The 25,001-nt window shown below is 42.5% G+C and overlaps 1 protein-coding gene across 6 annotated transcripts in view; it reads left to right on the forward strand.

The window, feature by feature from the left end:
* SHTN1 (shootin 1) overlaps window positions 1-25,001 on the forward strand; it is a 65,756-nt gene that overhangs the window by 34,336 nt on the left and 6,419 nt on the right. For 3 of the 6 annotated variants that reach the window (XM_061364236.1, XM_061364239.1, XM_061364240.1), the window contains 8 exons: window positions 7,173-7,319; window positions 8,600-8,753; window positions 11,057-11,162; window positions 12,721-12,803; window positions 16,246-16,358; window positions 16,987-17,040; window positions 19,811-19,931; window positions 20,813-20,996. In XM_061364236.1, the coding sequence (XP_061220220.1) occupies window positions 7,173-7,319; window positions 8,600-8,753; window positions 11,057-11,162; window positions 12,721-12,803; window positions 16,246-16,358; window positions 16,987-17,040; window positions 19,811-19,931; window positions 20,813-20,996 (962 nt within the window). Of the gene's footprint in view, window positions 1-7,172; window positions 7,320-8,599; window positions 8,754-11,056; window positions 11,163-12,720; window positions 12,804-16,245; window positions 16,359-16,986; window positions 17,041-19,810; window positions 19,932-20,008; window positions 20,154-20,812; window positions 20,997-25,001 lie in introns of those variants that run through there. The other 3 variants (XM_061364241.1, XM_061364238.1, XM_061364237.1) reach the window with 3 other exon arrangements.

Genomic DNA, 25,001 nt, shown 5'->3' on the forward strand with positions numbered 1-25,001 from the left:
TAGCCCATGTCGCCCAAGGCTCTATCTGACATGGCCTTGAACACTGCCAGAGATGGAGCATTCACCACTTCTTTGGGGAACCTATGCCAGTGCCTCACCACCCTCACCCTTGAGAGGCTGGAAGGCTGTGTTCAGAGGAACTGTGATCCTAATGGATTAAAACATACAAAGTGAATCATAATGTGCGTTGGTTTTCCCCCCAGTTTTCAATACTTATGGATGCATTAAACCAGCACACTATACTCTTAAGGAATCATTACGTAACAACATGTTTGCTTTTAACTTGTTTACCTCAAAATGCCTGCAGCTCTTACCTAGGTCAGTGTCCAGCTGTCATTACTCAATCTGGGACTGAATCTTCCTTTACAGAAAGATAAAAGGTGGCTATCATTTTATAGGACTTAGGAAAAATTGTCATTCTCAACAGATGTCTGCACTGCTCATGAGGTTGCGTGCAATGGATTTGGTTATCTTGATGACATGAGCTCCCAAAGAATGCTTCCTCAGATGCTTTTGACCTTTTGGGTTCATTTGTGAGGTCTTTTGCATTAACATGCTACATCTGTGAGTGTGTACTGCAAAACCAGCACTCATGGAGCAACTCTGTCCTTACAATCGGATGCTCTGTGCATTATCAAGGCTAGTTCAACAGCAACTGGTATCTGAAGGTAATTAATTTGCAGTCCAGCTGACTGAACTGGAAATAATAATTAAAGAGACATGATAAGTGGTTAGTACTTGAATTCTCCTGAGCTTGAATGTTACCACTTTTGAAGCATGATGTAACACTAATATGTTTCATTGAGCTTTTTCCCAAGAACAGGCTTGTGAAATGGTAACAGATGTATGCTCTAGGAAACTATCTCTTTGGTCTCTGTCTCTCCCCCTGCCCCCTTCTCTTTTTAGTTCAGGCAGTTAATCTATTGGGGGGGGGGGGGGGAACTGAAGATGTTTCCTCCTTTTTCATGTGGTATATGATCTATTTCTGAAAATATTGAATGGTGCCTAAATGCTGTAAGACTGAGCATTATAGACCTGATCTGCATACTTGCACCATGGCAAAAAGAAAGCCATTAACTGCACGAAATGAAGAAATAAGTAACATTAAGGATTATTTTTTCTCCCTTTATTCTGGGTCTTGGGCAGTTATGCCTCATAAGTGAAGAATGAGTTTGACAAGCCCTTTAGTACAGACCAGGCTGGTAAAATAAATAATACCCCGTTTTGAAGGAAGTCATGATGCTGGGGGGGATTCAGTTTTCTCACACTCAAAATCCCTGCTCCAGGCACCTCTGTGGTGAGAAGCAAATGATGGACAACAAATAGGGTTAACTCATGTACTCCAGTTTCAACATTCTGACTAAATTAGGCCTCTTCTTTTGAGCCATAAAATGTATTAATGTGACAGCTTGTAGCTCTTAATAGTTCCTTCAGAAGTGGTCTGACAATCAGCCAAATAACTAAAACAAGTGTGTTATGTCTTTGTTAGTCTAAAATTGATGCAGGTCTTAACATAAAGCTGTTACCTATTAAAGTATTATGGGTCATCTAGAGGAATGATTCTTGGCTGCCCCCATTGCTATGCATATGTCCTTTGTTGTGATCATGTTCCTCAGTTTTCTATGACAGTTTGCTAATCCAGCTAGGTTAGTCTTTGGCTCCTCTGAAGGAGGAAGTCTATGAAGGTCACAGCACGTTGCCAGAAATGCATCACTCTGGGTTTCCATGCATCACACTAGGGTATTTTTTTGTTAGAGAGAATCTTGTCCTGTGCCCTCCTTGCCCTTGATATTAGCCATTTGGGTAATCTCTTTCAGTCTGCCATTATTTGGTGGTTATTTTCCATAGAAGTAGTTCCCAGGCAGGGAAAAATATAAGCACCAGATCCAAAATTTTCAGGCTGAAAAACACCACATGCTCCTAAAACGAAGCACGTGCTGAGTTAAGCTTTCTGGATTGTGCCCTAACTGCAGAACCTATTTATTTGCTGTAGCTTTTTTCATGAGTAGGGCTTCAGACACCCGTGATGAACACTATATTTCATAACTCATACAAGGCTGATATAATTTCTTGATGTGCAGGATTGAGCCTGCATGGAGAGAGAGCATTTCAAGGTCAGTGTCCAAACTATTGGCATGTTTATTAATGTGTTTTAATGAGTTATATCTGCTTCTCAACTCTTCTGTCAAAAAACCCCACTAGCCATTGTTTCCTGCTGTAATCATAAGCAGTGAACCTCGCAAGCCCAGGCATCCTTTGTAACGGAGTACAGTTAAGCAGTTACAAAGTGGGAGTTTATATATATCTATATATACATAGAGAGAGATACATATTCTTAATTAGCTACGCAACTAAAAATCCACACCTGGAGTTATATTTTAAACTGAGTACCTCCTAAATTCAGAGCCACGTGGTGCCCTGTCAAGCTACATTTGGAGATCATTCTCTCCCCCCCATGACATAAAATACAAGTACCTTGACCATATCTCTCTTAGGACTTACTTCAGGTCTGAACACAAGGCTTCAGGATGCACATGATTCAAAAGACATCAGCTCCTGTAGACTGTGACCAATGTGAATGAGTGGTTACCACTTCATGAGGATGACTTACTGATTTCTTACTAGGATGTGGAGGAGTGCTGCCCAGGACTGAACTGGGAGCCAACTGCTCAGCTGACTGATCTCTTTTCTGTTTCAGACTTCCAACATTTGCCTCTGCCTTGCTATATACCTTTTGTTATTCTGTTCATAGTGGATAGTGTTTGCCACTGGTGCTTATTTTACTGTATACAACCACTGATTATTATAACAGAGCTGCTGTATTGAGACCTTATTCTCCCTTCACGCTTTAGCTAAGACAAAAACAGTTGCTCCACATAGAGTACCCAAATGATGTATAGATGTAAATGTAGAAACATAGATATTAAAGCATTTCCTCCAGCTTCATTTTGCTTCTGGGAGAAGAGTTAGTTGGAGAGCATGGAGTTATACCCTGCACGTTACTGGAACAAGGATTGGAGTTCCCAGGGACTTGACACTGCTAGCAGAGTTACTTTCTAACTTTTTTAATGAGGAAGAATTCCTTATTCATCTCTGGTGTAAAGAAGTAACAGCTGCAGTGAACGCTCTGTAAGGTAATGGTTGGAGCAGGGGTCTGAGAATGAGGTGTGGCCCCATTCGGGTCAAGGGAAAAGCATCTGTTATTTTCAGGGTTTCACCCCCAATTCTTGTGCAAGCTTTAGTGGAAAGTGGCCAAGTTCCAGATTTCCTGCACCTTGCAGCTTCTCTATGAAAACTCAGGGGGAAAAGATACATAGCTGGTTTGCACAGCACTTGGAGATTGCTAAAATGGTAGGTGTAAGCAAGCTGCTGTCCTTTGTGATGTCTCTTTAGTTGCAGTCATGGTTTCAGTAGATTCCTTCAGCATCAATGTACGGTTCTAGCATCGATCAGGATGCTCTGCAGATAATTGTCTAGCAGGTGGCAAAGTCGGAACTAATCCATCACTTGGTTAAATTCCACCTAGTCCAAATAATCCTGTTAGTAGCTGTTTTGCCCTTTCAGCAGTCACTTTAATTAATATTCAGGGCTGTGCAGGCAGTCAGGTTTCTGCCCTGCTGAAGCAGGAATTGTATTTATTAAATCAGAATTAACTCCTAAGGGTCTCTTTTGTCCCATGTCAAACACTCAGAGCAACCTCTCAAAAATTCGCCATCAGTTCAACACCCGCTTGCTTTCTGCTATATCTGCCATGGCCATCTTGTCTAGTTTTGTCCCTTCCATTTGGAATATGCTGGTACTTCAAGGCCATGTGTGTAAATAACTTCTGAAATGGATGGGGCTCCCTATGAGAAATTGATTCCCATGTGTCTGGTTGCAGCATTAAGTTATAAGCAACAAATCTTTCTGTGATGGTAAAGACACTTTCGGATATTCTGTAAGCAGGAATGTATTTGCAATATCATGAAAGCAATTTATGAAGCTAATAGAAAATGCAGGACTTCATGTGCAAACTTCTGAATGAAAAGGTTTTCACCCACGTCTTCAAAATGATCCTTTTCATTTTGTTGCAGAAGAGCATGAAACAAAGTGAATATGGATTTTCTACATTTGGTGAAGTATCTGCTCAAGCTGAAGAAATCAAGTTGCACTATTTGATTTCTTGTTTCGGCAGCTTTCTGCCCTCTCAGGCTGCAACAACTCTGTTCTGGTGAAACACAGGGAACACAAACCTAGAAAAAGCACTTCAAACCAGTTGTCAGATTCCAAAAATAATGAAGCCCAAGTTTTCACTTTGCTCTGGAAGTTCACAGTAGGCAAACTGTGATGTTTGTTAAAGATGACTTTAGAGAGATGTTGTATCTGTCGGGGTTAAATAACTTTTGTCTGACTTGAAAGCAGGAGGCTTTGAGAGAACATTAAGTTCTGTGGCAGTGATTTAGGGACCTTTCTAAAATATAATGATTCAAAAGTGCTGTTTTAAGAAGATAAAATGTTAAATAGATGACTTGCAATATAAAGACAAACCTTTACGGGTTGGGGTGGGTAGTTTTGATTCTGATCTTCTCATGCCTTTGAGTTGCTTTTGCCACAGCACTACTAGTGTAAGGCAATGCAAGCACAATTGGGTTGACTAGCAGAATTCTATCGGATGTGTGGGATCCCAGGTTGGAAGGGAACTCAAGGATCATCTGGTCCAACCTTTCTGGGCAAACCAAGACCTAGACTGGATGTCCCAACAACCTGTCCAGCTGAATCTTGGAAGTATCCAACGCTGGGGAATCCATCACAGCCCTGGGGAGATTATTCCAGTGGCTGATTGTTCTCACTGATAAAATTGTCCTCTTGTGTCCAGTCAGAATCTCTCCAGGAGTAATTCTGGGACAGGGGTCTGATGTACAGTGCGCATTTGCACTGTACCACAGTGGTCTGTACTTGTCTCTGTTTTACAGCAAAGTGTAGTATTAGAGCCTGTATTCATCGTTTCCTCTTCATCAACTACTCCAGCCCTTTATTGCCTACCCCCATGGAACAGTGTTGCCCAATGAAGTGCTCATTGCCGGTTTTATTAGTATTAGGACTGCATCAGTTGGTGCTGCTTGGCACACGGGGTCGAGCAGGCTACCTTGTGAGTTAAAAGATCAGCACAGTCAGCATGCTTCTATGTCTGCATGGACAATTGGAGAGAGTTGTTTGCTAAGATGCCTCAGCTGAAGTGCCCATGCAGAGCTCTGGGTGGAATGCTTGCCACAAATCTGCATCAGCTGGTGATTCTTTAAAATCCAATTGTATTAAAAAGCTAAATCATATATAATAAGTAAAAAGATAATAATAAATAAAAAGATAAATACCACTGCAGTAGCAGTGGATGGGAAGAAATCATATGTTTATCTCTTTGGGGTGATGGTTGATGAGAAAATGAACATGAGCTGGCTTCAGTGTGCACTCGCAGCCCAGAAAGCCAACCGTATCCTGGGCTGCATCAAAAGCAGCGTGACCAGCAGGTTGCCCATGGGGGTTGTGGAGTCTCCTACATTGGAGATATTCAAGGCCCCCCTGGACAAGTTCCTGTGTGATGTACTCTAGGTTACCCTGCTCTTGCAGGGGGGTTGGACTAGATGATCTTTTGAGGTCCCTTCCAACCCTTGGGATTCTGTGATTCTGTGAAGGAGGTGATCCTGCCCCTCTACTCTGCTCTCGTGAGACCTCACTTGGAGTATTGTGTACAGTTCTGGTGTCCTCAACATAAAAAGGACATGGAACTGTTGGAACAAGTCTAGAGGAGGGCCATGAGGATGATCAGGGGACTGGAGCACCTCCCATATGAAGATAGGCTGAGAAAGTTGGGGCTGCTCAGCCTGGAGAAGAGAAGGCTGCGTGGAGACCTCATAGCAGCCTTCCAGTATCTGAAGGGGGCCTATAGGGATGCTGGGGAGGGACTCTTCATTAGGGACTTTAGTGATAGGACAAGGGGTGATGGGTTAAAACTTAAACAGGGGAAGTTTAGATTGGGTATAAGGAGGAAGTTCTTTCCTGTTAGGGTGATGAGGCACTGGAATGGGTTGCCCAGGGAGGTTGTGAATGCTCCATCCCTGGCAGTGTTCAATGCCAGGTTGGACAGAGCCAGAGTCGTGAGGTGTCCATTGCCCATGGCAGCGGGGTTGGAACTGGATGATCTGAAGGTGCTTTTCAACCCTAACTATTTTATGTAACTTTGGTTTGTGAATAAATAGTATGGGAACCTGAAGAGATCACATTGAACTCCTGTATTTGTAATACTCCATTCTTACAGTATCTTCTTGCGTTTGCTGTGCTATATAACAGTGTTCTTACAATCTGAGGGAGTGTCTGCATTCTCAGGCTGTTCCCTTTTCTCTTGCCATAAAGCTGCATTGCTTTGCTGACTTGTGCACACTCATCTGAAACCTCAGCATGACCCAGTCCCTATTTCTGCTGTAAGAACAGGCACAGCTGAGTTTGTCGGGAGTGGAAGCCCTTACTGCCTGTGGTGACAGCCCTCTACCTGAAGGAGGTATAAAGACACACAATAAATTCACTAGGAATTTTGAGTATTTGACCCCCCCCCTCCAGTGTATCCATTCTCCACATCAAAAGTATAACTGAGGAGGAAGAAAGAACATAAGGATCAGAATTAAAAGGCTGAAATTGCCCTGAAATGTCTTTTCTTGCAATCAGTGCATAAACTGATTACACAAACATGGACTGAAATTCATCTCCCAAAGACTCTCCATCATTCCGATACCCAGGTAACCCAAATAAATGGGCTTTATGCTAAGGCTTGCAGATGTGTTTGAGGAGGTAGCCTGTGAATTCCACCTAGAGTTCTTTCAGTCTCTCTAGAGCTCCCAGAATAGGGATCAGATTGTTCCTGTTTCCAGAGATAATGTTTAAATTCTGAATGCTGCCAACATGTGGGTGATGAAGGTGTAGTGCTGGGTGGTTCTTGGCAGACACCCAGTTCCTTTCAGTGTGAGCTTAGCTCTTGTAAATTCTACTCTCAAACATCCTTTTCCCTTCCTTCCCACCTTCTTCCTCACTATCCCTATTAACATGATGTTAATTTCTTAATTTTCTAATTGCCATTTCCCTCAGGATAGCAATAGAATGTGCTTAACTGTTGCTTTTATTGGGGGTGGGTTTTGTTTTGGCAGATGTTTATTGAACAAAACAAGATGAAAAGGCAAAGTCAATTGCTTCTGCAGAATTCTGCTCCTGATCAACAGCTTTTGAAGGCTCTGGATGATAATGCTAAGCTAACCCACACATTAGAAGAAGAAAGGCTTCAACACCAACAAAAGGTAAAACATCCCATGCACAAGTCTTTGAAAGCCTTCTGAGTATAAGGAGTGTCATGTATTTCTTATGTTCAGAATTACTTGAGGTCTTGTACCCATAAGAGTTTGCCATCTGAAAACAAAACTTCAGAGAAGATTGTGATTCTCTTCCTCTGGTAAGACCTGAGTACAAAAGCTGAAAGCTTTTCAGGCTGAAGGCTCTGCTTTAGGTAAGTGTTTTACTCTGAATGCCAGTGAAGTGCATTAAGTCAAGTTCCATTAAGAGATGACAGGAGGGTATTTTGGACATTGAGTAATATGAAGGGTATTCTGGGGGGGTAAGCCAAGAAGACAGATGAGAGGCAGGCAGTTTACTATAGTAATCTGGTTACTTGCTAAAGAAATGCATGGGGAAGAGCCAGATATACTGGAGTAGGGAAATGTTAGGGGAATGCTGCGAAGTGGTATTTATAGAACTAGGATCTAAACAAATATATTCTTTGAAACTGGACTAAATCAATCTCTAACTGTGAGAAATCACCATTGCTTCGCTTGAAAGCCTGAAGACAAGTTTTCCCTTAGCTGTGAGGCCTGTTCTTAAAGCTCTTGTAACAGTAATGCAGGGAATAGGTAGACAGTTCCTGTGCTTTCATCAATGGAGCAATACTAAAACTATGTATAATCTCACATGCTTCTGAATGAGTGTTTTGGAAGAATAATTGCCAGTTCATTGAAAATGTCTGCATCTTTGGCTACTTGAAGTCTAGAGAAAAATGTGTTTATCTGGGGACTTGGGAAGTGATTGATACTCTGCACCTGAATGCTGCCTTTAAACTGGATGTTCTGTAATTTACCCACTGGCATCTGCATGAGTTGAGACAAGGGAGTTTAAATAACCAACCTGTCAGAAGCAGTCAGTGTGAGAACAAAAATGTCAGTGTTCTCGTGCTTCAAATGAAGAAATGTTCTGAAATGAAGTATATGATAAAAACTCTATAAAAAATAAAAGGGAGCTTTTATAAGTATAAAATAAAATTTAAGTATCGCTTAAGTACTTTGGAGCTAAAGATGCATTCTAAAGAAGAAATGAAAGAAGTTGGGATCGTAATAGAAAATTTTGACATCTCTTAGAAAAATCTGTCGAGCTCTTGTTCAAAAATTGTCCCCTTTCTGGGACTTGTAGTTGACTTCTATACTATAAAATCATGTTTTCAGGAATAACCATACCTAATGGGTTAATTTATCAAAAGGAAGGACAAAAGGTACCTCTTAGTGTAATGAATGCTGTTGTTTGCCAATTCCAGATCAAAGAACTGGAAGAGCAGCTAGAGAATCAAGCTCTGCATAAGGAGATTAGTCGTCTTAAACAGCAACTAGAACTCCTGGAAGAAGATAAAAAGGAGCTAGAGCTCAAGTGTCAGCACTCAGAAGAAAAAGCTAGAGACCTAAAGCATTCAGGTAAGATCATCTAATAACTTTCATTTTAGAGGTACAGAGGTGTGAGTGGTGTCAAATAGAATTATGCATGTTTGAGACCCCAGAAGCTTTTGTGTAGCTGAGATCTAGACCTGTGCTTCACAAGGCAAAGTACAGCAGCTGCCTTCCACCACGGAACAGTCATGTCCACAATGTGTATGAAAGAGTAACCCTGTGAAACTCCTGTAAGCTATAAAAATACTGTTGTTAGATTGCCCTGAGTCTTACAGATGGATTTATACATGTGAATGGGTTTCTGTGTGAAAGACACAATCCTTCATATTCAGTCAAAATCCTCTTACCTAGTCTTAAAAGTAAATAAACCCCCAAATAAACAGACTGTGGTGTCTACATTGTATGAATTGTAATAAACCATCACATAATTATCAAGCTGCCCAACTATTTAATAGTTTTACTGTAGAGGACACCAGTGAAAATAAACATGATTTAGCCCTTCATATTGACACTTGAGAAAAAAACTGCTGATGTGAGAGGGCCTGAGGGGTATTTCTTTTCTTTCTTTGTTTTTGAGCAGATATTTAAAAGGTAAATGCTGCTTTCAAAACTCTACAGAGGGAGTTAACCAGACAAATCCAGTGGACTTTTATGGCCCATATCCATGAGAGTGCTACATCTAAATCTCTTCCTTATAGTCAGAGATTTTGTTCCATGTGAAGTGAGTGAAAGGCAAGAAGCAGTCTTGCTAGCTACTGTGTCTTGTCTCTGCCCAGAGAATACAGGCAGAGAAGATTCATGGAATATTTGGGAGAGCAGAACTGTAGCAGTGCAGATGTTCATATAGTTATTGCTATCAGGATGGTGCCTGGCTTGCCTGAAGCATCCTGTCTATTGAATGAGGAAATTTTGTACCTAATGCTCTTTATTTAAAATAGGGTTTAAAAAGGGCCCTGGTGTGTGTAGCCTTGCAATAGGGCATGCAGAGCTATGGCTGTTAAGTATTTGATTGTGCCTTTGCTTTCAGTCCTTGTTCAGCTCAAGGCCTAAGCAGGTGCTAGTTTTAAACATGACACCTGCTCAGAGAAGCATTTGAGCCCCTATCAGAGGAAGCCAAAGTCCATATCCTTAGCTAAGACACCACATACAGCCATGCTTTCCTGAAACAGATCCTCAAGAGCAGGATTATCTTTAAGCTGGTTGCAGTCTTGCTTGGAAGAACTGCTTTGTGTTAGAGTTTTACATTACCCAGCCTTAAAAATATGCCCGGGCAACATGTGAGTCCTTCTCAGCTGCCTTGGAAAAGATCTGACCTTCACAGCAGGTTCTTTTCTTCCAGGCTTATTTGTTCTTCAGAAGGGATTTATCAGCATAAAGATTGTACCTGGAATTTAAAGTGACTCCATTGATTTTTTTTATGGTTTTTTCCCTTTTAGAATTTAAAAGTAAATGTTAAAGTTTGTAATTTTAATTAGAATCCATCGTTATGACAACAAAGAACCATGTGCCCTTTGGAAATCATATTCTGTCCTTCTGCATAATTCCTACTGTATTTAGGACAATTGCTAAGAATTTTTGTAACTAAAAGAAATGTAACTTCTTTTCCTCTGTTTCTGCCCTTCCTCAATTAATTGTATTTGAAAACATTTCAAGTGCAGAAAAGTAATATCCATGTCTTAGATCTGACAGGAAAACAGGAGAGAAAGAATCTGTTCAGTCTACTGCCCAGTTTTGGCCATTTTTATGGGGCAAACCCATACCATCAGCAAGACAGAGATGAGTCTGGAAGCTGAAATTGTTAATTTCTTTCATCTCTGGTTAGTTCATTATTATTGTTGGTTCTTGTTAATTCTGGTTAGTTCAGGTTGCCAGGCTTTTGGAGCAACCTGGTCTAGTGGAAGGTGTTCCTGCCCATGACAGGGGGTTGGAACTGGAGGAGCTTTAATTAAGGTCCCTTCCAACCCAAACCAGTCTGGGATTCCATGATTCATTTTCAAATGCAACCTCAAATAGACCATTACAGGAATGTGATATTTTTATCCCTGCTCTATTATTTAATAAGAAGAATCCTGTGAGAGGGAGAGTGTCATTTCAGTTTCAGAAGTAACTCATGTTGGAGGTAACTGGTTTAACGAGAATCCTGTGTGCCTGAGACATTGTTCTCAGTAGAAAACGTACTCAAAAATAGTGCTTGCTAGCAGTTGTGTGGTTTAGTCTTGTTTGGTTTTCAGTTAATTAGTAGCTACTTTGCTTATACCCTCAGACCTGGCTTTTAGAGCAGATGTGAGAACCCAGAACTCACTCTAGTTTGTTTTATTGCTCTTGTGCAGTTGATGAACTTCAGAAACGAGTACAGCAGTCAGAAAATCCTGCACCACCTCCTCCACCACCGCCACCTCCTCCTCTCCCTCCTCCCCCTCCTCCTAACCCTATACGGTAAGTGCTTAAATAAGGATCCCAGTGTCAATGCTTTGCTGAAGCAGAACACATTACATGAGCTTGCATTCAAGGAGGAGCAGTGTCTTTAAAGAAAAAAGGCTTTCTCCATCTGTCTTGGGCTCTTTACCAGCAGGAGATGCTCTGTGTTCCACCTGCCGACAGACTAACACCCTGACCAATTCTGAACAGTGCCTGCCTTGCCGAGCCTGACAAATAGTCTGTGCTGTGACTTTGGAGGAGGAGTGATACCTGTCTGCTCCAAATTTAGGAGATTATATTTCTTCTGTTCACCTGATAGCTGTAATTATAGACTTGTGAAATGCTTGTCTGAATCCACTGCTAAGAAAACCCCTTTGAACCGAAGGATATGTTGGATTACTGTATATCACTTCCTGTCAGCTACTCATATGAAAATGCAGACTCCATTGAGTCCGCACAATTGCTTTCACAAGTTAAAACCCCACATAAAATCACCACCCCATCATCAAGCAGTTTGGGGTGAAATTATCAAAACCAAGCCTGTTTTTTTTGCAAAGAACAGCAGAAGACATTGCCCAACATATGCTGTATCAGGCATTAGACCCAAATGAATTACCAAAGCCCTGAAGTGTGCTTTAGGGTTAGTTAATTTTAGGAACTCAGCTAATGTTCATGTTGTCTACTTGGTTTTAAACATAAATGGACTTCCGTGAAGCTTTCTAGCCTTCTGTAATGGAAATTACATACAGGAATCTTAAACACTGTGTTAAGTATATGAATGGGGATGATCAGTAGGGAGAATTCATCCCTTTGTGCATCTTGCTTTGTTTTTAGAAATTGAAACTAAATGTGTTCTGAACAATTATATTTGGGCTTTTGGTCTTTTTAGGTCCATTAACTCATTTGGCTTCTTTCTTCTTTCTCACTAACATGTAGCATGAATTAACTGTGTGGAGGTGCGATGGGTTTTTGTTTTGTTTAAGTTTGTGCCCTTTACTACTTGAAATAGAGAACACTGTTCATTTTAAGCCCTGTAGTAGCTAAATCAGAGTGTTTCCTTCATGCACTGTGATGTTTATGTGCATACTTGGGCTTTGAGATGAATCATTCCCTTGCTTGGACTTCTACGTTTTGACTGTAGTGAAGGGATAATTATTTGACACTGTAGGAAGATTACAAACTTGGAGTTGGCGAGGAGATACTGATCACCATATTTAAGTGTCCTCTGGAGAATAATACTTCAATATCTACGGCTCTTCTTTCCTTTTATTATGCCAGAGCAGCTTCAATTTGTCATGTGTCACAATGAGACACTGCCTTTTAATATTCAAATCTAGAGTGTTTTGATTTGTGCCTAATGTCTGCTAAAAAGAAATAAATTTCTCTGGTGCATTTTGATGGGAGGCATTGTGGGGGGTAATTCAGTACATACATCTGCATTCAAGAACTGTTGAGTCTTTTGTAAGCAGCTGTATAATCAGGTACAAGCAAGCTGTTTGTGTGTCATGTTAAAGTTCATTCTAGGAGTGTGTAACACAGGACAGCATGTCAATCTGCAGTTTCATTTCCCCCACAGGTCTCTCATGTCAATGATTCGCAAGAGATCTCACTCCAACACCAACGTGAGCAAGAAGGAGAAACCTCCTCAGCAGGAGTCTGGTATGGCTCATCCTTTCTCAGGTCATGCACGTTATTCACTAGATAATGCAGATAAAGCTCTTGAAAATGAGCTGTGGGTACAGATAGAATTGTCAACATTAACTACTGCTGTCCGTGGCCAAGTGTATTCATCTACCTTGCAGTCCAGAAATGTGACTGCAGCCCAGGTATACATGCTCTGAGGTAGAAAGTGGTATCTCTGGCACTGAAGCTTTGGTCTCTCTGGAGTTGTCTAGTTTGGAGAAAAGGAGGCTAAGAGGAGACTTCATTCCTGTCCACAGCTTCCCAAGGCAGGTACATGGAGAAGGAGGTGCTGATCTCTTTTCCCTGGGATCCAGTGACAGGATGTGTAGGAATGGTTCAAAGTTGCACCGGGGGAGGTTCAGACTGGATATGGAGAAGCATTTCTTGACAGAAGGTGGTCAAACATTGGAACAGGTTTCCCAAAGGTGGTTGGTGCCCCAAACCTGTCAGAGTCCCTTCCAACTGAAATAGTCTGTGCTATTCTACTGCAAGCCTCTTGAGATCTTGGGTAAATTTGTGTAGCCATTGTAGTCATGTGTGCCTCCACAACTGAGCTGGTGATCAGCGTCCAATTTGCTTTTTCCAAATGGATTTTGGTATGAACAGTTTTTGATGCTGAGGATCAAAAACCTTAAGGGAAGACCTAGCACTAGCTGTAACTGAAGGAAGCTTCTGATCTTCCAGCTTCTAGCTCTGATGGGTATCAGATATGTCACTGAGTTGATTTCATGTGCAGATGTGGCAGAAAAATACCTCTTTTCCCCTTGTGGGTGTGTTTCTTACAGGCTCACAAAAGGCCCTGAGAAGATAAGCACTTTGTTGGGTTAGGTGATAAGCTGGAGGGGTAGAACAGGATGGTTCAGTTTAGGCCCCATGCTGTTACACTGATGCTGTGCATCTTGTTGAGTTGTACCCTGGCAGTTTGGTACTGCCTGTAGTAGTTGAACTATAGCAGCATTAAGGGTCTCGAGCTGTGCCTCTAAACTGGAGATACTACAGCCTGTAGCTGCAGCTATAGCATGTACAGGGCTTTGGCCTTCCACAGGCTACCTGGAAGAGGCAGAAGAACAAATCCAACAAGCATTAGGCAGAGAGCAGGTTAGATACAGCATAATACAGGGATGCTTCCAACTTCCCAATAGCTGCTTCTCTGTGATTTCCTCTGTTCAGAGCCTCTCCACAGAGCTAGTTTGTTAAATGCTTCAGTTTTCATCCCTCAATTCATACCTTGCAAAATCACCTTTCGGAGTTGACTGTAATGCTAATCCTTTAATAATACTGGAAGCCCTAAAACAAAACAGAATCTTGCACTGAGGTGGCTCTGCATGTGTAGTAACAGCTGAAATTGCTTTTTATTGTTCTTAATGGAAGCTGCAAACTTAGTAGGTTGAGAACAGGAGTTAAGTAAAGATTTACAAATGATCATGAGTGCCTGAAGAGTCAGAGCTAGTTAGGCAGGCATTGCCAGTTAAATAAACAAAGCTTTTCTTGCTGTTTCTCTCTTTCTTCTGAAACAGCAGGAGTTTGTTTGTAGTGAATTGCTTAACTCATTTGCTGCCACTTAAACAAAGAAGGGGGTTGCAGAAGGGAACCTGCTGAAATTATAGGTGTAGGATATAACTGTTAGAGAAAAAAACACTGTTAGCAGACTGCAATGGTATGCAGGCATGGCTGGATTGGTGGAGGGTCCAACAGGCGGAATACTTCAGTTCCTCACCTCACAGGAATGGGATGACATGGGCAGGTCCCTTGGGGAATCTTTGGGACCTGGTTACCAGGCTGAGAGAAGTAAGATTGTTGGTCTGGGTAAAATAATTGGAGACGTGAGCCTACATATTGAGATCTCTGATGAAGAGTCAGTCTTATCTTTCAGTAAGTTCAGTTCTTTTGCCTTCATTTACGTTTCCTTACCTTGGAGCATCCTCAGTGTTTTGATTGCACCTCTTTGTTGAGACTGTTACAAACAGCGATTGCAGGAAATTCTATGAAATTCTCTACACCCCATTCTTTCATTATTTATTAGCAAACTGTAACAGTTCTGACCTTTCTTCAATCACATCTAAACTGCTTTTTCTCTTAATAGTTGAGCTGTTCTTAAAATAAAGATAAAAAAGGGGGAAAGTTCTTTCTTGATCTAGTTATTATATCCAACTTGAAGCTTGTTTTGACCCTTGTTAAGGACTTAGAATGAGTGGTTTCTATCCCATACCACCAATTAAGCTTTTATATTTGAAACAGCCTGTTTGTGAAATTAAAGCCTGACATGAAATTACCTTGGAATACAGAAACTGCATTTCTATGAATCATCAATAGTACCCTGACAAGTGAGCGAGGGAAAGTCTATTTAAAATTCCTCTTACATAAGGTACAGCGTTGCAGCTTTGAATAGTGTCAACCCTATTTCTCCATGTATCTGCTGTAAGTATTCTTCCCCCCCCACCTTTTGGCACGTTAAGTGTCTTTTGTTACATTACCCAGAACACTGAGAAGTTAACAGGTATTGTTTAGGTTCGTCACGCAGCTTCCTGTTCAGTCCTCATACTGAATCTCTTGAAAAAGCAACCATTCCCTTTCATGGTATTTAGGTTTTGCCTTTCAACTTGATGCAGGGTTCCTTAAATGTGTGGGTTTAGTTCGGCTGGGTGTTGTTTCAGCAAGGTTCTGAAACCCATGAGAAATAGGAGACGTATGGTCACTTTGTGATGGGTTGCATGAGGCATTATCAACTTGTCCCATGTCAGTGAAGCTGTGGAGATTTCTGCTGAGCCACAGTGGAAGTGGGGCTGTGTTCTTCAATCTTTGGTGCTTCAGGCAATAGCACTGATCTTGTGCAATTCCCACTTAGAGGAGCTCTGTGTTTCTCAGGATGTGGGCCCTACTTCTGTCTCAGCTTCTGCAGACACTGTGTTTTGTTCTTTGTGAAGTCCATGGCATGATCCTCAATGTGTGGATTGGCATTTTATCCTCGAAGAGCTTGAGACACCTTAGCTGATAGCAAAGATCACTTCTGTGATGCTGTGTCCAGAAACTAGAGTTCCTGATAGCAACAGCTGAGTTGCTTGGTTTTGCTGCCATAAAGAATCCTAGAATGGTTTGGGTTGGAAGGGACCTTAAGATCATCCAGTTTCAACCCCCTCCCATGGGCAGGGACACCTTCCACTAGACCAGGTTGCTCCAAGCCGTGTCCAACCTGGCCTTAACTGTGTATCACACGGGCAGGAAGACCTACTGCACCAAGTATAACTAAGTACATTGTGTATCTAAATGCTGTTTCATCATTAAAACTAATTTATGATTATGGTAACTGGCTGTATATGGCAAACAAGCTGTTTTAGGAGGCTTTTAACACGTTTATTCCTTTGTCATATTTCTCTGTAGTTCATATCTAGAATGTGATAATCCTCTTTGTTTTCTGAAGCAGGTGAAGAAGTTACAGATCTGAAGAGACAAGCTGTTGAAGAAATGATGGACAGAATTAAAAAGGGAGTTCATCTGAGACCAGTGAACCAGTCAAGCAGGCCTAAAACAAAGGTTTGGAATAAACAGCAGAACAGTAATATTAGCTAAGTACAGTAATTTACACTGAAAATAAATCAGGCTTTCTGTAAAACAGTCAAAAGAACACATTTGCCTCACCTTGATTTTGAACAAAGTTAACTAGAGCAGCGTATATCTAGAAGAACAGAAGAAGAAGTGAAGCCAACAGTAAGTAAAAAGAATCCCAGTTTCTTTGACACAGAAAGGAACTGAAAGCAAACAAGTACCGAGAAACAAAAAGCACAGACAGAATAACTGAATTGAGTAAAGGGGTGACCCAGAAGTACAGTATTTAGCAGTATTTATTCCTGTTACACAGTACTGAAGACTTAATACCTGAATGCAGCTACAATAAAATATTGCTTACCATGTTCAGAAAAGCATAATCTTTATGGGTAGACTGTGATTCACAGGGTTAAGGGTGACTCACAGCCTGCTAAGACTCTTCCCATCATCCATGTAAGATAGTATTTTGGATGATAGCCCATGAGAGGAGAAAGCAGAGGAGCATAACGCAACTGTATGCCTGTGTGTGTTCAAGTACATGCTGTGTCTGTCTCCAAGTACAAAGTCTGTCATGGTCCATTTCATGTGGTTTTTAACGTGTTGTGTTTGTTTACAGCCAGAAACACCAAAGCCCTCTGAAAGTGCAATGAAGGAATTAAAAGGGATTCTGGTAAGAAAACTTAAGTTTGTATTTCCGTTTCTTCTCGTTGAGCTGACAGGGCTTTCTGCTCAAAATAGCTGAGTGTTGGAAACTGCTCCATTAGTGTTCTGGTTTAAAGCTGTAGAGCAGGTTTGGAGTGAATCCACCAATTGCACTTCTGACTTTGGTCCGACTGAAGGACTGGGTTTTAGCCTTGCTAACAGAATTTATGTGGGAGGAAACTAGCCTGCTAACTGCTCTGGATGTGTATGTTCCTGCCACTAGAGGGGATGTTACAGTCTACACCTGGCATGGATCCCCTGGAGTCATTCCAAGGGCTCACAGTGGGGATGCTTAGGGAGGGAGAGACAGCCAAGTATCTGTATCTAGTCCGAAGTGAAGCCCTTGGACTGCGCATAGTAGATGTGAGGTTCTCCTCATCAACTGCTCTGAACTCCTGCTCCCTCCTGAGTCACCCAGTTTCTTGATAGGGTACACATAGTCTAAATAGAGCAAGAGTTCTCTAGTCTGTCTGCATGTGAATGTGTAAAGAGCATTGAGTCTGAGTATCTGTCCATATACCCATTTATCACTAAATACAACCATCAGGCGTGTGTTTGGTCCTACTCACAGCAATGTACTAAGGTTGCTCCTGTTCTGTCCTTTACTCATACACTGCATTGCTTATTTAACTGATGGCTTCATTTGCACAAGTGCTAAAATTGTATCAGTCAGAAGGAGCTGTAGTTCTTGCTCCCTGACCCTGAGGCTTTTGAACTTGAAGTGCAACTTCGGCACATCAGGTGAAATATTGCCTTTGTAAGGTGAAATTCTGCCTGCATTGAAACAAAATGCTTCACATGCACTCTATAGAAGGTAGGGCTAATCATTCTGACCATCTGTGATAGCACCTAAACAGCCCTTATAGAAATAACTTCAGTGTTGTGTTGGGTGGTGGAAGACCATAAAGAGTGTAGCCACAGCCTGTGCTGTGATTTAAAATCATGAGTGTGGCACCAACGTTGTGTTAAACTCACAGTTTGCCAGTCACATGAAAGCAGGGGAGGAAGGGAAGAAATGATCTAGAGAGCCACCAGACCTTAACGCTGAGCTCTAATTAGAGGGACACATAATTAAATGTGAAGGTAAATAGAAAAGGAATAAAATGCCACACGGAGGTTATGTTTAAAATGGAACTCTGTAATTACAGGAGTGGTTTGATTTGATGTGGTGAGCTGTTTGGACCAGAGAGGGTTGGGCTGAAGGGTCCTGCTGAAGGTCCTTTCCTTTTCTAATAGCTGTTTAATGTCTTTGACACTGTACCACAGACATCAGGGGAGACTTGATCGATTATGTACTTAAGAGGGAGCAGAGAGAAACCTGCAGTCGCTGCCCTTCTGTATCTGGCTCGTCACTTTTGAGCCCTTCAGGATATTTGCAGTGTGAGACAAACTGTATAAAATCCAATTCCCCTGTATTCTCGAGACCGATCATTACGCACAGTCAGACAACAAACATGGGGGTGGGATGTGATGGAGTAAACATTTGTTGTTACTCTGCTAATTGTGCATTTCACATAGGCCTCCATCTAATCGTTGCACACAAACCTCATTTATGCTCTGTAAATTGCAGAGTTTGAGGGACTCCGTTGCTCAAGTTGCTCTGGTATGTGCGTGTTTGTAGGGATCTGGAGCATGCTGCTGATTATTAATGTCCCTCCTCAGTTCAAGTTCTAATAGTTGCCAAAGAGAACGCTTGAATTTTTGGGGCAGGGATAAAGAACGAGTTACTTTGCTGGGATCCTAAGGCAGCACAGCTTTTGCAGCTTGTGATGCCATTTCTTGTTGTCAGTTGCTATTTCTGCTCAGCAGTTACGTGCCTGTCAAAAAAAGATGTTAAGAATATGTCATTTAGTCCGTGGAAAACCACTGTATGAGTCAGACATGTTTTGGATCATGTATTCTGTATGAAGGGGAAGATTTAGATTACATCTTAGGAACAAGTTTGTCCCTGTGAGGGTGCTGAGGCGCTGGCACAGGGTGCCCAGAGAAGCTGTGGCTGCCCCATCCCTGGCAGTGTTCAAGGCCAGGTTGGACACAGGGGCTTGGAGCAAGCTGCTCTAGTGGAAGGTGTCCCTGCCTGTGTTGTGAGGGTTGGAACTGGATGAGCTTTAAGGCCCCTTTCAGCCAAACCACTTGATTATTCTATGTTTAAAAAACTTTCAGCTTGAGATCTAGCTGTGTCCACATGAAGTACAAGGGCACAGGGTGAGGGTTATAGCAGATGAGCTAGATACAGGATGTAATAACATGCTGCAGTTGCAGCTAATATGCACTGACTTCTGCAGGTACGTGTACGTACCAGGATGCAGCAACACAGGATCATGCTAAAACATACATCATGTAAAATATGGATCTTTGGCTTTTTGCCAAAAGGTTAATTCTGGGCATGCTAACGCTGTAGCAGGTTTTTTTATAAGATCCTTTAAATGTTAAGATAGAGGCAGTTGGCAGTTCCCTGCAAACAGCAGAATTTGTTCATTAATGATCCAGAGCATCTTTCTTAAGCCTCATATCAATCTCCTCATATGTAGGTAAGTGTGGTTAATCCCTACATCAGGAAATCCAAGTGAGGGGAGGAGTGGTAAGCCAGTCCCCAGATGCTCACTGTTGCACTAAAGGAAGAGCTTTGCACTCTGGTCTAGAACTGCAGTTGGTTTTATGCTGTTTAAAAGGTGCATGTGGGATGTTTGGCAGGGCACAGTATGCCCTCAGCTTCTCATGCCTGTTTCTTGCTGTAGGAAACACTGAATAAATCCACTAGTTCCCGAAGCTTGAAGTCCCTCGAAACAGACAGCAGTGAAACAGAGCTGGAGCGAGTGCTGCGGCGCCGGAAAGTGACCACAGACCAGGACAGTGGCAGTAAGTGGCTGGACTCTTTGTAGTCCTCTTCCTCTCCCTGCATTAAGTGACTCTTGAAGCTTTACTTTCTCTTACAGACCATTGCCATTTCAGCCATTCTGGAGAACTCTGCTTACCTCTGCAGTGACTCACTTCCCCATCGCTCCTGCCGCTTTCCATCCCCATTTTCTCCAAGGGATGCCTCTGTCAGGATTGCCTGCGCACGCAGCCATATAGACACAGGTTACTCTGTCCTGTCTGGAGCTCAGACGTTGTTACTGGAGTTAATAGTCTGAGCCTACTGTGAAACAAGTAATGGTAACCAGGCAAATGAGGGTTTAGGACTGATTTTGAATCAATCTCTTCTGAAGAGCAAGGTTCTGCAGTTTTTAAACTATGCTTTACTATCATTTATTGACCTCCTGCCTGATTAGAAACAGTCAGTGCAAGTGTAAGCCCATGCCACAGTCGATGCAGGTGTGGCTAGTGTCAGTATAACTGTATGGTTTTAGCTTGGACTTCACAGATAGAGAGTTCACTGAGTACTCACTAGTATGAGAAGAGGCTTTTGTGCTGTTGGGCTGGTTCCTGCTCCAGCTGCACATCTGCTGGGAGAGCTCAGCCAAGCTGTGACTTGTTATTGCTGTGTGAGCAATGGGACTTACCATCGCAGAAGGTAAAGGGGTTGAGTGCACAACTCGATGTACCAAGCCCTGCTCATGGTACAAGACAGGTCTGATCTTGGTGGGGAGCGTAGAGGCTGCAAATACAGTGTTTTGATCCTCTCCATTCACTGAATGCTGTTTGTTAATTGATTTCTGCAGTTAGCTTGAATTCTGCTGTGCTTATGCGTTGTTCCTAGACCAGGATAACAGAAGCATTAAACTTTCTTTGGGTTTTAGGTCCCACTGGAATCTTGGCCACATCAGAATCAAAATCTCTGCCTGTGCTAGGTTCTGGAGCCAGTGCTGCACAAACAGCCCTGAACAAGAAAGACCTGGAGGCACAGTTCAGTTCCCAAGTTCCTGACTCAGGTCCCACCTCTAACCAGCTTAAGGATGTAACAGGCTGCAAGCCTACACTACAGTAAGTAGAATGTGGATCTCTAGATGTGTTTTAGTATCAGATCTGTTTAATTGGTGAATTTTGAATGTAACTTCATTGAAGCATGGAATGGTTAGGTTAGAAGGGATCTTAAAGCTCATCCAGTTCCAACCCCCTGCCATGGGCAGGGACACCTTCCACTAGAGCAGGTTGTTCCAAACCCCATTCAGCCTGGCCTTGAACACTGCCAGGGGTGGGGCAGCCACTTCATTATGTACTTATTATTAGGAAATACACCCTATTATGTTTTTAATTTAACATAAATTTAATACCAGTTTTGGTTAAGAGGATATACGTACAGTCTGCAGCTGGTTACCACCGACTCCTCAAAGAATCTGAAGTCTCACATGGAGGTAGAAATTGAATTCTCTGAGATGAAGTTCTTTCCCTGTAAAATCTGTGAATATTCTTTAAAAACCCATTCATCTTCTCTGCCAAATAAAAACCAGCTCAGGGTTTTAAGAGGAATAGCAAGGTTGAGGGTTCTTTCCATGTCCTGAAGAGGGGTGATAGTTATACAGTTAACTCTTGATTTATAAAAGGCAGTTCTAGCACAATATGTTAAAAACTAGAATCATAAAAGTGATGCTAGTCCATGTGCAGGGCAGGTCCTGTTGGACCCAAACAAGTCCTCACTATTACTCTTAAATGTTTGTTGGTGAAAGCTCTGAATTAGCCTGAAATCTCAAGATGAATTCTTCAAGAAACCCCAAACCAACATACAGTTGGTGTTGCACTTGCACAGATGGGCAGCAGAATCTTCTGTCGTGACAGCCTGAAGACCCAAGGTTGCCAGTAAAGCATCAGAGAGTTAAACCTGCTTCAGGAATACTTATTTCAGACATATCCCCTGGAGGACTGGTTTGTTTTACAACAATACCAAGCTCCTTTTGAAACTGGGCTGTGCACTTGTTTCAGTTCCCTTGTTGGGTTGTTTGTCAGTTTGTCACTGCAAGAAAAGGGAGTGGATGAGACAAATCAGATTGGCAGAACATTGTAATCGTGGTTAATTAAACCTCTGGTTTCCTGCTCTGTCAGTAAGAAAATACCACCAGTACCAAGTGTAGCAAGTCTCCATTGCTTGGATCAAAGGAGCAAGTCATGACAAATGAGCTGGAAATTCGGTTCCCATCTATTTTTATGAGCTAGTGTTGGTTTGCCTCTCCTGCAGGTACTCTTCTCATTTAGTTTTGGATGGATAAAGAGCCCAATTTCCTTTTGTGCTCTGCAGTTTTATTTCATTCACACCAAGTTTTAAAAGCAGAATGCCTTTTCCAGTCATGTGTATTTTTCCTTTTGGTTTCGTCTGAGTATTCTTAACAGAAAGGTGATCTTCATTTTAATTTAATCAGAAAGATGACGATTGGTTCAACATTTAATTTGACAGGAGTAATGCCATTGTGTTTTCTTGAACTGCTACCCTGACAGAAAGGTGAGGCTGTTCCTGAAAAATACTGTGTGTGTAGTTTGTGGATTTCTTCAGTTTTGAGCAGATAACCTTAATCAGAAAAACAGCGACTCCTACCCCCTTTTGTCTACCTTTATTCCACAAAACTAAGTGGAAATTGCATTTACAAGAAAGGAAATGAAATAATTGCAGGCCCCAAGGTCTTGCAGAAAGCGTGATGAATTGACAGTGAAAAGGATCTTGTGTTGACAGTCACAGTTGTTATGTGTTATAAAAGCATATGTGAAGCTCAATTTATTTCTCAGCTTGCCTATTCAGTGGCATCCTGAAAGACACATTTCACTTTATCTGTTTAAAGCATTAAAACAAATGCGGTGGGCCGGATTCCGTAGCACTGTGGGGTATCTTTGCAGCCAGCCACTGGTGTAAGCCTGCTTAACTGGAAAGGCTTATCCTTGAGGATGGTTTTCCAGCAAGAGAGAAGGGGCTGTGGCTCTCCTACTCTGCTGCTGGGCTGGCAGGGAGGAGCAGAGATAACCCAGATGCTTCGTACCATGTGGAAGTACAGTTACTTTCTCCTGGGTACTGTCTGCAGCAGAGGTCAGTAGAAGCAGCCTCTGGACTCCAAGGTGTGTAAATGCTGTTCTGAAACAGGGCTGATGTGATGCAGACGTCAGAAGGAAGTTCATTTGTCTGACAGCATGGCTTTGTGGTTAGGCAGTGTTCTGGGCTTCCCTGGGTCCATCTCTGCCTGCGGTTCAGTCTGGATCAGCAGAGCATCTCTTCATTGTCCCTAATTTGCCATGCTTTGATTTGTATCCTGGAGTGCTCTTAGTGCATAAACTGGATCCCTGGACTCATTGGAAGACTGAAACTAAGCCAGAAGATGTGATCCAGCCTGTAGTGGCTGGCCCAGGGGCCACATCAGATCTAGTTCAGTGAATACCCCCCCTGCACTGACAGGACACTGGTCTGAAGCACAGGCTGTTTCCCTCTACATGCCTGCTCCTCTTGAGCCGCTGTTTCCCCAATTAGGCCCTGTTAACTGAACAAACAGGTACCCTAAGTGCCAAAGGCATACAAAAGCTTTATTGTAGTTCTTCTCCTTATTCATACCTGAGGTAAGAGGATGCAGCTGCCTCATCATTTGCAATTCCTTGCAATCTGACAGAGGTGTGACCTGCTTTGACTGTTTGCAGCAGCCAAACAGTTTATAGCACAGCAGAGGATTGCAGGTCCTGTACTGTGCATACTGTGCATGTTTATTCCTCTTTCTTCACCCAGATCTTAATGTACAGCCTCCTATAGAAAACCTGAGGAATAGGTGTGCATGAGCTATTTCTCTTTGCTGCACCATCAATTTCCTAAGGCTAGTAATGTGAAGGAGGAGGTAATACAGACATTTAAATGTGGACAGCCCTATTCATGATCCTTTATTCACGGTGAGTAACAGTTGAGCACACCCATTCTGACAGAGAAAGAAGGTTGTGCCTTTGAAAAAGAGCCAGTCTTGAGAATGTACCTGAGAACAATGCCCAGAGAGGAGGCAGCTCACTGAGTGAAACCCTGGACCCTCCCCACCCCCAAATCGGTGACAGTCCAACCCAAATACACACGCATGGGGTAAGCAATTTCAGTCTTTGGTTGCAGTAGGACTCTACACATGGTGTGATTACTTCTGGGCTGTTCTTGTGAGTCGCCTAAAGCGGGGTTGTGGAAAAGGGTGTAACATCCATAAACACGGGTTCATGGAATCACACAATAGTTTGGGTTGGAAAGGGCCTTAAAGCTCCTCTGGTTTCAACCCCCTGCCACGGGCAAGGACACCTTCCACTAGGTCAGGTTGCTGCAAGCCTCATCCACCTGGGCGTGGTGAATCAGGTGGATTCTGAAATACTCTTTTAATCAAACTAAGTGATAATAGCTCAGAGAAATTAATTCAGGTGGGAAATTTGGGGGTTGAACCCCCAGGTGAGGTGTTACTTCAGTGCAGGAGGCTGTTAGAAGAAAGGTCTGAAGCCATTCAGCAGATGATGAATGTGTGAAATGCGTGGAAGGTGGTGCTGAGGGGGAAGACATCAATGGTGTGTATCCTGTAGGGAAATTGAGGCTTTACCTCAGCATTCAGGTAATCTGCAGATCTCTTCCCAAATGTTTAATCCAGCAGGAGTGCAATTTGGTGACAATTGCTTGAGGGAGAATAGGTGACAGTTTAGTTCCCTTGTGAGCAAGGAGAGTTCCTGTGCCCCCTGCAGTGTGTAGGCCCAGAAGGGGAAGGTGTGTCTGGCTCTGCCCTGCTGCTTCTGGGGGTTTGGGTTTGGTTTCTTCCCACCACTTTATAAACATTGAGCTTCTGGGCAGCAGAGCTCCCTGCTCACAGTGAACCACAGAGAGGGTTAGTCTTAATCTGATGATTTTATACAATTAAAGGATTTGTCCTCCTTCCCCTGGCTGTAATCTTAGTAGCCCTGCATCATCCACCAGCTCTGCGGGAAGCAGCTCAGCCCCAGCCAGACACCACTGCAGAGGTTTGCCATTGCAGCTTGAGCATGGGCAATTTAGTGTGGACAGCAGATGAA

The sequence above is a fragment of the Neopsephotus bourkii genome, unplaced genomic scaffold (genome assembly GCF_033783945.1).
Source record: "Neopsephotus bourkii isolate Nb327-2 ecotype Australia unplaced genomic scaffold, CSIRO-AGI_Nbou_v1 NB_1189, whole genome shotgun sequence".
Lineage (NCBI taxonomy): Eukaryota > Metazoa > Chordata > Aves > Psittaciformes > Psittacidae > Neopsephotus > Neopsephotus bourkii.